General features: G+C 43.1%; 1 protein-coding gene across 2 annotated transcripts in view; it reads left to right on the forward strand.

Moving 5' to 3' along the window:
- Positions 1-15,225, forward strand: part of Plce1 (phospholipase C, epsilon 1) — a 307,957-nt gene that overhangs the window by 139,699 nt on the left and 153,033 nt on the right. For both annotated transcript variants that reach the window (NM_053758.3, XM_087571504.1), the window contains one exon: positions 71-356. In NM_053758.3, the coding sequence (NP_446210.2) occupies positions 71-356 (286 nt within the window). The remainder of the gene's footprint in view (positions 1-70; positions 357-15,225) is intronic.

Raw genomic sequence — 15,225 nt, forward strand, 5'->3', positions numbered from 1 at the left:
TTTGTCAACAAGTTAATTTGCTTTTCTAAGAAACTAGATTAATACTTCCTGTGCTTTGTGCTATTCACAGATCTACAGTGCCGTGAGAAGAGAAGAGACAGAAGATACGGTTGGCTCTCTTCTGCATTGCTCCACACAGCTCCCAACCCCTGACACAGCCCATGGAAGGATCGGAGATGGTCCCTGCCTAAAGCAATGTGTGCGAGACAGCGAGTGTGAGTACCGTGCCACCCTCCAAAGGACGTCCATAGCTCAGTACATCACCGGTTCTCTCCTAGAGGCAACCACATCTTTAGGAGCAAGAAGCAGCCTTCTCAGTTCCTTTGGAGGATCCACTGGGCGAATAATGCTGAAAGGTAACGTCTGCCATTTCATTTTCAGCTTTTTATATCTGCCTTTAGAGAACAGGCTAGGGTAACAAGCCAATATGCATCTGCTGATGGAGACTTTTCAGAAACTCTAAGAAGATGAAGCAAAGTAGCTGTTTTGAAAAAAAAACAGAAAAATTAAGACAAGCGAATAACAAGTATTAATATTTTAAAGTTCATTTTTTCCAAAAATCATAGATGGCTAAAATTCTACCTTGATTTATTTTTTATTTTGCATGCCAGGGTGGGTGGGTGAGTGCATGTGTGTTACAGTAGCGTGTCTGGAGGTCAGAGAACATGCTGTAAGACATTTGTTCTATTCTTCCCTTATACGAGTTTCAGTGATTGGACTCGGTTCTTCAGGCTTCGTGACAAGGACCTTTCCCAGTGAGCCATCTCACCGATCTCTAAAACTTAAACACACACTCATACACACACACACACACACACACACACATTCACACACACATTCACACACACATTCACACACACATACACACACATATACACATACACACACATACACACACATATACACACACATACACATACACACGCACACACACGTGTGTGGAGATGGTAGTTTCTCCTAGCAATAATCCATGAGAGATGTCAACTAGTTTGACAAGATGCTAGCAAATAAATATGGTCATATGATTGCTTTGAAAATCAGCAGGGCTTGGGAACAGAGTGAAACCTAAATATTCTTCACATAGAGAACCAACAGGTTTCTGCTGACAAGAAAAAAAAAAAAAGAACCATCCCTTAATGTGTCCCATTGTAAAGGCCCAGAAAGGCAGGGGCAGCCCAGAGAAATGGAAGCCAGTGGAAAATGGACCGAGCATCCAGACTTCCCTGTGACTTCACACGGTATACAGGCAGGCCAGGCAGAAAGGGCAGTGCGTTAGAGAACCTCGGCGACTTGCTCACCACACAGCTGTCTCAAACTGCTTGGCAGCCTTCCCTGGCAGGAAGCTACCAACCAGACAGGGACCATGCAAGGTTTTGTTCCACTGCCTGGGACTGCCCAAGAGCTCCATCTGACATCCGGCTGCTCTGTCACTGAGTGTGACACTGTCTCTCTACCATGAGCCCTCAGACCAGGGCTAGCTGCTGGCTAGTGACCTTGCTCCTTGATCTTCAGCCTGCCACATTCCACCCTCGTGTTCACCCTTGGCAGGCCTGATAGGAACACCACTTCTTCTTGGTATACCATATTGAGTGCTATGTTGGATGCTTTTCTGCTATTACCTCAACTTGTGGGAATTGGCTTCAAGTGAGGAATAGAAGGAAAACACACCATGTGGGAATAGTAATCTCAAACAGTAATAGGAGAAAGCTGGTGCTAGCCATACATCTCCCCCTCATGGAGCACACACTGTCTACACAGTAAGGAATCCCCACCACCACCACAGGGTTGAAGATGTTCTTTTTTTTTTCCTCCATCTTTATTAACTTGGGTATTTCTTATTTACATTTCTTTTTTTTTTTTTTTTGTTCTTTTTTTCGGAGCTGGGGACCGAACCCAGGACCTTGCGCTTCCTAGGCAAGCGCTCTACCGCTGAGCTAAATCCCCAGCCCCTTATTTACATTTCAATTGTTATTCCCTTTCCCAATTTCCAGGCCAACATCCCCCTAACCTCTCCCCCTCCCCTTCTATATGGGTGTTCTGCTCCCCATCCTCCCCCCATTACCACCCTCCCCCCAACAATCACGTTCACTGGAGGTTCAGTCTTGGCAGGACCCAGGGCTTCCCCTTCCACTGGTGCTCTTACTAGGATATTCATTGCTACGTATGCAGTTGGAGCCCAGGGTCAGTCCATGTAGAAGTCCATGTTCTGATGTGACCCCAGACACTAACAAGTCAACATTGTCCATGGTGCGCTTCCCAAGACATTAAGCTGAAATTGGCGTGAAAACTTCTGAAATTAGCATGGTTTCAATGCGTTTGACTGCCTGGCAGGACCTCACATGAGTTCACCATCCTAAATGTGTCACACAGTAGTGTGCCCTGTAGAATGAAGTTGTTATGGAAGAACCTGAGAAGTGTTTGTTGCCAGTTAGATTGCTTGCTGTAATATTTACAAGGAGGCAAGACTTGTATGCATGAAATAGTTGAAGACTACTATGTGATTGTGGAGAGAGTATCGTATAAGGAATGTAAAAGACTCTAAGTGTTCAAAGGGTGGAGACGGAGTTATGTCAGACAAATGACTCACTCTGAAGTAAAAGAAAAGTCAGCACAAGCTCCTTTCTTCTTCCAGAGTATCTGGGGTCCCAACTGTAGCAGGAGTGCAAACAGTGTACCGTAGGCCTGTGAAGGTAGGAACTCAGTGGTGGGCCAGCTGCTGTGAGAGTAACTGGATCTTGACTGCTGTGTACTTCCTTGTTCAGAATAGCGACTCATGAGCTACATCAGCTAATGTGAGAGCTTTCAGTTGTTGCCTTAAGCAAGAGATTGAGTTTAATTTTCTGTTTATAGCTTCTTTTTTATAGGATATTTTTATTAACATTTCAAATGTTATCCCCCGTCCAAAAACCTCCTATCCCATCCCCCCCTCCCCCTGCTTCTATGAGGGTGTTCCCCCACCCAACCACCCACCCCTTCAGGCCTCCCCCCCCTGACATTTCCCTATACTGGGAGACCCAGCCTTGGCAGAACCAAGGGCTTCTCCCACTGATGCCCAACAAGGCCACCCTCTACTACATATTCAGCTAGAGCCATGGGTCTGTCCATGTGTACACTTTGGATAATGGTTTAGTCCCTGGGAGCTCTGGTTGGTTGGTATTGTCGTTCTTATGGGGTTGTAAACCCCTTCAGTTCCTTCAATCCTTTCTCTAACTCCTCCTTTGGGGACCCCACTCTTAGTTCAATGGGTATCTGTGAGTATCCGCCTCTGTATTTCTCATGCTCTGGCAGAGCCTCTCAGGAGACATCCATATCAGGCTCCTGTCAGCATGCACTTCTTGGCATCAGCAATATTGTCTGGGTTTGGTGACTGTATATGGGCTGGATCCCCAGGTGAGGCAGTCTCTGGATGGCCTTTCCTTCAGTCTCTGCTCCAAACTTTGTCTCCATATTTCCTCCTATGAATATTTATTTTGTTCCCCCTTCTAAGAAGGACTGAAACATCTGCACTTTGGTCATCCTTCTTCTTGAGCTTCATGTGGTCTGTGGATTGTATCTTGGGAAATTAGAACTTTTGGGCTAATATCCACTTATCAGTGAGTGCATACCATGTGTACTTTTTGTGATTGGGTTACCTCACTCAGGATGATATTTTTTAGTTCCATCCATTTGCCTATGACTTTCATGACGTCATTGTTTTTAATAGCTGAGTAGTATTCCATTCTGTAAATGGACCACATTTTCTGCATCTATTCCTCTGTTGAGGGACATTTGGGTTCTTTCCAGCTTCTGGCTATTATAAATAAGACTGCTATGAACATAGTGGAGCATGTGTCCTTGTTGTATGTTGGAGCATCTTTTGGGTGTATGGCCAGGAGTGCAATAGTTGGGTCCTCAGGTAGTACTATGCCCAATTTTCTGAGGAACCTTCAGACTGATTTCCAGAGTGGTTGTACCAGCTTAACAATGGAGGAAGTGTTCCTCTTTCTCCACATCCTCGCCAGCATCTGCTATCACCTGAGTTTTTTTCTTAGCCATCCTGACTGGTGTGAGGTGGAATCTCGGGGTTTTTTTGATTTGCATTTCCCTGATGACTAAGGGTATTGAACATTTCTTTAGGTGCTTCTCAGTCATTCGCTATTCCTCAGTTGAGAATTCTTTGTTTAACTCTGTACCCCATTTTTAATAGGGTTATTTGATTCTCTGGAGTCTAACTTCTGGAGTTCTTTGTATATATTGGCTATTAGCCCTCTATCAGATGTAGGATTGATAAAGATCTTTTCCCAATCTGTTGGTTGCCGTTTTGTCCTAATGGCAGTGTCCTTTGCCCTACAGAAGCTTGGTAGTTTTATGAGGTCCCATTTGTCAATTCTTGATCTTAGAGCATAAGCCATTGGTGTTCTGTTCAGGAAATTTTCCCCAGTGCCCATGTGTTTGAGGCTCTTCCCCACTTTCTCTTCTATTAGTTTGATTGTATCTGGTTTTATATGGAGGTCCTTATATCCACTAGGACTTGAGCTTTGTACAGGGTAATAAGAATGGATTGATTAATATTTTTCTACATACTGATCGCCAGTTGAACCAGCACCATTTGTTGAAAATGCTATCTTTGTTTTCGACTGGATGGTTTTTGCTCCTTTGTCAAAGATCAAGTGCCCATAGGTGTGTGGGTTCATTTCTGGGTCTTCAATTCTATTCCATTGATCTACTTCCCTGTCCCTATACCAGTGCTATACAGTTTTTTATCACTATTGCTCTGTAATACAACTTGAGGTCAGGGATGGTGACTTTCCCTCAGAAGTCCTTTTATTGTTGAGAATAGTTTTCACTATCTTGGGTTTTTGTTATTCCAAATGAATTTGCAAATTGATCTTTCTAACTCTATGAAGAATTGAGTTGGAATTTTGATAGGGATTGCTTTGAATCTGTAGATTGCTTTCGGCAAGACGGCCATTTTTTTTTTTAAGGAAGAAAGGCTTTACTTGGTTCACAGTTGTAGAATAGTTCATCATGTTAGAGAAACTATAGGAGCTGGGACTAAAGTAGAGAGCAATGATTGCTTGTACTCAGTTTGCCTTCTCATTTATATATATGATCCAGAATCCCAGCCTAGGGAATGGTGCTACCCACAGTGGGTAGGTATTCCCATCTTATTTAATATAATCAAGGTAATTCACCCTTCTTAATAGTTTCTAATAACTGTCAAATTAGTTTCTGCTAAATACTACCATTAGCTGGTTGATTTTTTTCCTCCTTCTGGCCTCATTTTGCTGTTTCTAGTTTACTATCTTGTAGGCTGATTTCAACTTCAGGGCTCTCTTCCATGGGGTTTGTAACATTTCAAAGTGCCTTTGTTCAATATATGTTTCTTCAATATGCAGTAGGAAAATATTCATAAAAAATTAGTTTCTCATCATGTACACACAACACACACATATGCCAACAAGCCATTCTATGGTGTATGTATATTTCAAAACACTATATTGTACCACAGCAAATGCATGTGTTTCTCGTTAATTTAAATTTCCAAAGTAAGGCCAGTTTGGTCTACAAAGAGAGTTCCAGGCCGGTCATGGCTACACTGTGAGACCCTGTCTCAAAAATTATATTTAGTTTCGTTTAAAAATAATATTTAAAGAAGGAAACACAAGCACATGAAACTTCAAAAGCACAGGGTATTTTCAGAATCCACAGGAGCCTCGTCTTGGGTAGTAGGTCTGGAACCACCAGTGATTAATGTATCTAGAGAAGGCGGCTGAGTATTGTGCTGCAGTTGGCCACTTCTTCTATTGTTGAGTATGTGTTCTGTGGCATGGATTTTGTCAGCAGCTTTCAGGTTTAAATTGCTAATGAAAGATTGACCATAAGGATCAAGGGATATGGCACTTAGGAGGTTGAAGCACAAAGATACTTAGTTTGAGACCAGCCTCAGCTCCATACAAGACCCTGTCTAAAGAAAACCAAGAAAGCAGAAGAAACTTGTAAAAGTTGTATAACACATATTCACCCTCCAGCTTCCCAGTAGATAGTGTTCTGTAAGGTCATGTCTCAGGAGCTATGTGAACCTTCGGACACTTCCTCAGAGAAGTAGCACTTAGTTTGGTTACCAGACTTTAGTTCTCAGAGTCCCTTCAACCTTTGCACAACAGAAATCTACACACTCTAACGTGGGATGCTGAAAGCTAGTCCAGCAGGGTGTTGGGTGGGAAACATTAAAAGTGGGTTAAATGGCATTTCCTGTCAAGAAGAAATTATTTTCACTTAAGATGAGTGAAGATTTAAGACCTTTACTGGGCTTTGAGACGAACTTTCTCAGCCAGTTCTAAAGTTTTACATGGCGGCATCTCTCATTCTTGCTTGTGGTTGATAGCATTTCGATGCTCATACCTGGATAGAAGAACTGGAAAATTCCCCAGTTGCTCTTTAAGAACGGAACAGAGTGGGAGAGACGGAAAAGCACAAGATCTTTTTCCCAGAGAGACGAGGGAAGGAAGAGGGTCAAAGGATGACCTCTCTAAGGGAGAATTCATGTTTGAAGTCTGTGAAAATGAACCCGGGGAGGTAGAAACAAAGGAGGAGACAGAAAAGTCCTCTTGGATGAGGCACATGATCCTGGTGGAGGCAGAAAGTGGAATCGCAGTTGTAGAAGCCGAGGCCATGGCAGGTGTGGAGTTAGTGGGCAGTTTCAGTTTTCCAAGAGGACGGTTCTGGAGATGGGTAGTGAAGCGGCTATGTAGATGTACTTAACGCCCATGAACACCATTCAAAAATGTTAGGGGGGTTCTCTAATGTTTTGGATATTTACCATAATTATAGAGAGATACTGAAGTGGGTTTGGGAAAGGCTCATGCTGTGTCGGTCTTTTTTTCCCAGGTCTACATTGCTAATAAAGATACATGGAATTTTCTTCCTAGATGTGGCTTTGGTTATAAATGGGGATTGCATCAACCTGAAGGAAAAAAATAACAGGGGGAAAGGCTGTTTAGCAGCTCATCACCATAATGCCCAAGTCAGGAGATGCTCACCCAGGGCTCTGCAGCCTTGCAGCACTGTCATAACTTCTGGAATGGCCTGAAGGTGGCCAACTACCGGAATAAAATCAATGCTGGCTTTTCTTCCTCTCTTTTAGGTTTTCGAAATTCAGAGATATTAGGAATTTATCTATTTGTTTCTGCATGCACATTGGTGTCTAAGCATGAACTTATACATATATGTGTGTGCAGGTGTGCTTGCCTGTGTGTATGTGCAGAGGCCAAAGGATGGCCTCAGGTGTCCTGTCCCCCTCTGCCTATTTCACTGAGGCAGAGTCTTTCCCTGAATCTGGGTTTTTTCATGTTCTGGGCAGGCTGGAAGCCAGAAGGTCCCAGCAGCACTCATGTCTCCATACTTCTTCAGAGTCTGGGTGATTGGTGTGTTCTTGATGCCCAGATTGCTGCATGGGTGCTGGGCTCTGAACTCCACTCCTCATGATTTTGCAATGTGGATAGTTGGTTTTAATGTCAACTTGGTATTTGCTTAGTCACATGGAAAGAGGAAATCTCAACTGAGGGTATTTTCTTGATTGCTGACTGATAGGGTGGGGCTCAGTCCACTGTGGGTGCTGCCCCCCTCCCAGGAATATAGTCCTAGATTATAGATGAAGCAGGTTGAGCAAGCCACAGAGAGCAAGCCAGTAGGCAACATTGCTCCACGATCTCTGCTTTAGCTCCTGACTCCAGGTTCCTACCTTGGCTTCTCTCAAGTATGATATGGAAGTTTAAGTAAAATGAATCATTTCCTCCGCAGGTTGTTTGAGAACATGGTGTTTGTCACCATTAACAGAAAGCAAACTAATTTTCAATATAATTGCTCTTAATTGTTAGGGCGTCTCTCCATCACCTCAAGAATCATGTTCCGATATAAAGCATTGGTCAGCCAGCATATGGCCTTAATTGTGAGGGTGAGCTCCTTCCAGACGGACAGGGTGGAGCCTATGCTCTCTCTAGTGGGGTGGCTTCTACCAGTTTGACCCAGTTAATCTCACTTCCTGTCAGTTTGTCACTTCCCTCTCCCCACTAGCCTCATTAGACTCTCTCCCTGAGCTAACATGGTGGAAACGGCAGTCAGAAGCATCTTTAGCTCTAGTAGACTTACCAAGTATCCTAGTGCAATGGCGTCTGTGGATACAAACCTGTAACCCCAGCCCTTGAGAGGCCCAGGAAGGAGAATGGCAAGTTGGAAGCTGTCCTGGGCTGTATTGAAAGACCTGTCTGTCCCAACACAAAGCAGAACAAAGGCAAAAATATCCCCGTAATACGAGATAAAAATGAAGAGAAAAGGGTAAAGTAATCCATAGAAATACGCAGTGGTGAACAAGAAAAATAAAATAAAATAAAATAAAATAAAGATAACACAATCGATCTTCTCACACGTGTGCGTGGCACCTGCTAATGGGGCGCACAGCGCCACAAACACAATTTTTTCCTTCTTACCTTGTTAAGTTTGCAAGTGACAAGATTAAATATCACGGTCAACCAGTTCAAAGTATAGTTAGTGACATTTGAGGCATGTGTTGGGAAGGGAAAACTCCACCATTCATTTTTAATAATTTTGCATGCGTCTGCACACACGTGATTAACTATTCAAGGTAGAGTGATATAAAACAAAGAGTGCCTGACAGACGGAATCTTACGTGAAAGTAGAGGGTATTGGGCTTCTGATAGAAAAGCCTGACACATTTCCAAATAACCGCAGTAACCATCCTATCAGGCTCCTTTTCAAGAGTTAATAGCTTTGAATATTAAAACCAGAAATCACAGTAGGAAAGCACACACATTCAAAGTGCAAGACTATAGCTCATAAACAGCTCTGTTTATAACGGCCGTCTCACTTGACTTCCTCCTAATCAACAGTTAGCCCTCGCATGCCTACCGGGCTAAGAAGGTATGCGTGCACATAGCTCCGATTCCAGGATTTTCTGTTTGTTTAAAGAAACGTCCTGACTTAGTTTTGCTACCTTGAAATTGTTTGGCAGATAAAAATATACCTTAATGTGATGCTGAGTATATTTCTGTAGCAGTTAATTAATTAAGAAATATTTATTAGCTGCCCACGGTGGCCTAGAGCCGTGTCAACTATGGGAAGAATGCAGATCCATGAGGAAGTCTGCAGCTTGTGGACGAGCGTTTCCCATTCCAGAGAAAACGTCATGCTCAATCTCAGGCCTTACCACCCTATGTGAGAAAGCACTGGGCTGCTGAGCTGAAATGGAGCCATATGTCACAGTATCAGGAGATTTGATGGGTACATAACAAAACACTTCTGCCATGGGGCCTGGGTAGCCACGTGTTGTTCAAAGAACAAAATCCACACACAGGGAAGCCTCAGCATCTGACCAGCCAGCTATGGTCTAGGAACGATCATCCCATCAGATGGGGCCCTAACCTGAGGGGGACAGCATGCTGCGGTTGGCTCTTACTCATCTCGCTTTGCCCCCAGAAAGTACTTTGTGGAAAGAAGACATTCGGTCCACACCATTCGAGGAAGGATGAAAGGCAGCAGGTCGGATAACAGAGGGTGCTTTGAGTTCTAATCAGGAAACCCAGAAAGGTGGTTGGTGAGAACCATAGTGCCAGAGCAGCCCTCGGAGGGGTTTCAAATTAAAATGTCAGCTCATCCACCAGAGTCATTCGAAATGCTACGCCAAGATCTAAATTCATAGTGACTAGATGCAAAGGCTTCCCCCCAAAACCTCGCTAAATAGTGAGAATGAAAACAGTTCTAAAAGATAAATTTTCAGGGTTATGAATTAAATTTAAAAAAACAAACAAACAAACAAAAAACACCAAAACACCCATTAAAAAGGAGAGGCAAATGTAATCAGAAAAGGAACACCACAGCTGGATTTCACCAGGGGAATCAAGAACTGCTTCTGACCTACGAGCTAAAGAGAGAACCTAAGAATTGTGCTTGAAGTTGAAAGACTCAATAGATAAACAAGGCTAGACAGTGCAACTTAAAATGATTGGGAGAATGGGTGAAATCTCCCGTCAAAGTGGTTATGGCCAAGGAAGGCCATTCATGTGTCATCTATATTGATGTACCTACCATTTCCCTGTACACACTCTACACTTGGAATTTTGAAACGAGGCCAATGTGAAGATGTTGGGGAGTTCAAGCCCCTCATTGCTATTGTGGCCATTGCCAGTGGTTGTAACGAAGACCCACTGGGCTTCACATTCAAATGGAATCAGGAGAGAGGAGACAGAGAGGCTTTGTTGAGATGAGGTGGTGAAAGGTGCTCAATCAAGAGCGAGTGTTACTCTGGGCTCTCTTGGTCCTGTTGGGAACACCAGTCTCTGACTTATGCTGTTGTTGAGGTGGCATTGAGCTTGAGCCCCACCCCCACCCCCTGGCCTTGGGTTTGGATCTTGACGTCAGTGCTCTTACTTAAAGGAGCTTTACTTTTGTGAACTTCAGTTTCTCCATCACTAAAGGGGAAACCAGACCAATAACCCTAGTTGTTTTCAGGGCTGGGTGTAACAGTGTATACAAGGAACTCAGTATCTGGTAAGTCTTCAATCAGTCTTGAGACAGTAACAGTCACGGATGGTGATGGGGACGCTCCTGCCACTCTTTATTAGGGTTCCCCACCTGCCACCAAGTCCACTAAGTCTCCCATGAGCTCAGTCACAGCACGCCCAGAGAAGAACAATGCCTCCTGGGTTTTCCTGGCTGTGGGCCCTTGCACTAGCGTCTTAAAGGACACCTAAGAGGAGGCTGCCCAGTGCATCCACTCGTAACGCCATGAGATTGTCCTTAGTTTCCATGCACTTAGCCATTCATTCGCCCGCTTACTTAGCATTTATTGAACACCTCCTCTGTGCCAAAACTACAGCAGTGGACAAAATGTGGCCTTTACTTTCAAGGACTCCACTGCCAGCAGAGGAGATGAGCAAATGACAAATAGGCTTGTCCCTTAAGCACAGTTAGGGGTTGTATCTGAGAGATGTACACACATAGGGGCACAGAGGAAAGTCCATAAACTGTATTGAGAGAAGTGTGGGGATTCTGAAAGTACTTGAGAGCCTAAAGAAATGGGAACGGGATTGAAAAAGAGGGTGGGGGCAACCTCGGACCTACATCAGGGAGCTCTTTTTGTTTGCACTTAATTCTCTGCTGACTCTCTGTTCCCACAGCAGCAGAGCATGTACTGCACATTCACGGCTGGCAAGGGGAGCTGAGCTGGCTAGTTTTTATGTCAGCTTGACACTGGCTAGAGTTATCTGGGAAGAAGGAGCCTCCATTGAGAAAATGACCCTAAACAGAGTGTCCTGTGCATAATTATCCCTGTGGTGCATCTTCTTGAGAGGTGATTGATATGGGAGAGTCTATTCCACACGGAACAGTGCCAACCAGGGGTGGATGGTCCTCAATGGTATAAGAAAGCAGGCTGAGCAAACCAGGAGGAGCAAGCCAGTAAGCAGCTTTCCACTAGAGTTTCTGCCTCAGTTCCTGCTTTCAGGTCCTGCCTTGAGATACTGACTACCCTGAGTGATGGACGATAGCCTGCGAGTTATCAGGTGACATAAACCATTTCATGCTTGGTCATGGTGTTTTAGCACAACAATAGAGACGGAAGAGAAGCCGAGTCTAAAATGTGTCATTGGTGTAAAATGTAGCATTCAAGTTAAATTTCGTGTTGGATACTTTAGTGACAATAACTTATTCATTACAATAAACATTAAATGAGTTGTTTGGTTTCTTGCTACATGGAATTAGTCAAATTTTTTTTTTGAGTTTTCAAATTGTTGTAAAGGGTTAGAACTCACTTAAATGGGATGTGAAAATTCTTGTCCATGGGAATCCTTATAAAACATAATGGAATATGTCTATAATTTCTTTATAATGGGAAAGTGGGTCAGTAGCAGATAATTGGGAAAGAGAAAAACTTCAAGATAGCCCGAGTCATGAAGTTTAAACTTCAGTCGAAACTGAGTCTTGAATAAATAATGAGGAAGGCAGTGATACATTTAAATTGATTGTGCTTTGTTTTTGTTTAACTGAATTCCAGAACATATTTAACTATGTGCATGCAGGAGAGTCTAAAATACTTGACAACTAAAAATACATACCTACTATTTTAATTCTTTCTCTTACTTAAGTCTTTTTAACTTTGCATGTCTTCAGACAATAAATACTATTTAAAAAGTGTTTTCCGGGTACTAATCAATGAACAATTACATAGAAATTTAAACAAGTTTACGTTTAAGTATTTCTGAGGGTCTCTGTGTGTATATTGTGAATGTTCCCTACTTTGCACTCAGTCACACTCTTGATTAATAAATAAACATCTAAATTCCCATTTCAAGCACATGTTCTTGGAGACGATTTGGGACAGGGAGAGAAAGGGAGTGCGCAAAACATTTTCGAGACTTTGGAAACTCCAGTTCCAGACTAGTGACTTCTAAGCCTACAACACGCATCTTCAACTCGAATTTCCCAGCCAGTGTATACAAAGACAGTGTTTGATCCCAAGTCTGGCTGATTCTCAAGTCTATGGTCTTCACCTCCAAGATAGGGCTTCTTCAATTTTTCCATCCATGACCCATGTTTGCCTGAGAAATTTTATAAAACTGTGGATATAGAGGCTTGGTGTGTGTGTGTGTGTGTGTGTGTGTGTGTGTGTGTGTGTGTGAGAGAGAGAGAGAGAGAGAGAGAGAGAGAAATATATATATATCATATATGGTACATATATGGTATATGTCTTATGTAATTACTGATGATCAAGAATTTTTGTTTCAGAATAATTATTTTTAAATGGTATGGCTATATGTATGCTAATGGAAAAAGCCAATGTGTACACTCATGAGATTGAGTTGCTTTTAGATAAAGCATTAAATATTGGCCCCGTACTTGATACTTCAGACTACAGAGCACCCTCAACAGTTTTCAAATCTGATCAGTATTTTTGATTTTATAATGGTTAGTGCTGAAAATATGGTTTTACATTAAATATGCTATAAAATAGCAGGATGTGTTTAGGATCATCTCAGAAATCGTTGGAAATTTGTCCTAACTCCCAAGCTAGATTTTTAATCAATTTTTTTAAATGAAAAGAATAAGTGCTTGTGACTCCAACTGTGCAGGAACCAATGCCCGCTTGTGCACACATGTGTGCACACAAAGACACACACACACATACACATACATACATACATATACACATAAACATACATACACACATACATACACACACATACACAAACAAACACAAATACACATGTATACACACACATACATATACAAACATACACATATACATACACACGCAAACACACATACACATGTACACACACACATACACACACGCCTTTAAAAATTAGAGTATCAGGAGCTGGAAATATGGCTCAGTGGTTAAGAGGACTCACTCCTCTTCTAGAGGACCCAGGTTTGATTCCTGGCATCCATTGGTGGTATTTTGTCCTGCAACAGAAAACTAGACTGAGACATTCTTCCAGCCCACTCTCACTGATGGCTTTGAGTCCACTACTTTTATTTAGATCATCTCTAATTGCATGGGGGAAGCAAATTTATTCTTAGTGGGTCAAATCTAGGGCCTGTGTGTTTTGCTTTGACAGCTGCTGTATCTTCAAAACCGGAGAACTTTTTACTAACCAAGTGGCACTCTAGCTCTTCTGGCAACCCCGTGTCATTCTCCCCACTTGGTCTGGCCAGCAGGTGCTAACTCATGTATAAGACACATCAGCCTCATTCCCACAGCTCAATTCATACCTACCTAGCCTGGCCGGCACCCACATTTGTGATCTTATGCTACATCCTGGCTGTCTCTTGACACAGGCTTGCACATACAGGCTCCCTGGAGATCCAGGTGAAGAAGTGTGAGAGATTATGAGGGAGAATGTGTGCAGAGCCTAGGCGACAAAGAGGAAGTGGCCCAGTGTGACAAGGAGAGGGAAGAGCCGTCGGCAGACTGATGTGGCTACATGTCAGAGACCGAGGCAAAAGCTTGGCCCTAATGCCTTAGAGGGCCCATGTAGCCTTTTGCAGACTGGATTTTAGGAAAGTCCTACCAACAGCGAGTGACCTGTGGCCCAGAGCCTGAGAGGCAGTGCCTGTGAGGAGAAGTGTTGCCATTGCAATCCTGATTATTCCTGCATTAGGATTTGATGTGCTCAAAATGAAGATCTAAGAGTCAGCGTGAGCCCTCTTAGTTTGAGTTGGCGTGGAGCAGTGGTTGCAGGAAAAGGACTAGTTTAGAAAATTCAACATCACTGGGGGGAAAATGAAATGTAAGGAAAAGTACAATTGGTTTAAGAACGGGGTTTAAGAAAAGAAAGGAAGGAAGGAATGGAGAGAGAGAGAGAGAGAGAGAGAGAGAGAGAGAGAGAGAGAGATCCACATCTGTGCCGAGGAATAGCATCTACCGAGGGCAGCTATCTGAGTGCTTCTAGCATGTCTGCCTCATCTGGGAGCAAAGCCTCCTCGGGACTGACATAAAGCATAGATCTTGCCCAAATGTGGAAAACCTTTAGGGACGCTAAAACCATTAGGGATCTGTAACCCTGATTTGAACCAAGCAGAATAAACAAACCCCTGCCCAAATTGGAACTTGCTGGATGCCTCGCAGAGCTATCCAAGGGGAGAGGCTGGAGCCTCCAGGGTCTTTGAGTGGGTTAACGTCTTGTTTCAGCCTCGAGGCTAAAGTCTGGTGAGAATGTGCGTGCTTCACTCCGTCCTTTGAAATATTGGAACATCTCAGTTGCCAACCCATGGATCATTGGAGCTCTGAACCCATAATATATACTTTTTTATCTTCCTGAAAGTGGGGTGTTAAGACCAAGTTAGACCTAGTGGAATTGTGATACGAATTCCAAGGTTGGAAAGGCTCCAGAGAGCATTCACATTTTCCATGGATGGAGTCTTGGTACATTCCCAACCTCTTTCTATATCCGTTGTCACTCTTCCCAGCTTTATAGTTTAGTTTTCTATATGCACAGTGGAGAGAAACTTTATGTATAGTTTTTTAGAATCGGTTGACCCCATTTTAAAAAAAGAAAAGAAAACTAAACTTGACAGGCAGTTTGGAAAGATATTTCATCAATAAATAGTCACTTTTGTGCCTGCTGTGATCTGTGGACTATGCTAAGCACCAGGAACCATAAAGGGAGCTGGTTAAAAAAGTAAAATAATTTCCTGATGTTCATAACCTATCACAAGGTGGGGATG

The sequence above is a fragment of the Rattus norvegicus genome, chromosome 1 (assembly GCF_021556685.1).
Source record: "Rattus norvegicus strain SHRSP/BbbUtx chromosome 1, alternate assembly SHRSP_T2T, whole genome shotgun sequence".
NCBI lineage: Eukaryota > Metazoa > Chordata > Mammalia > Rodentia > Muridae > Rattus > Rattus norvegicus.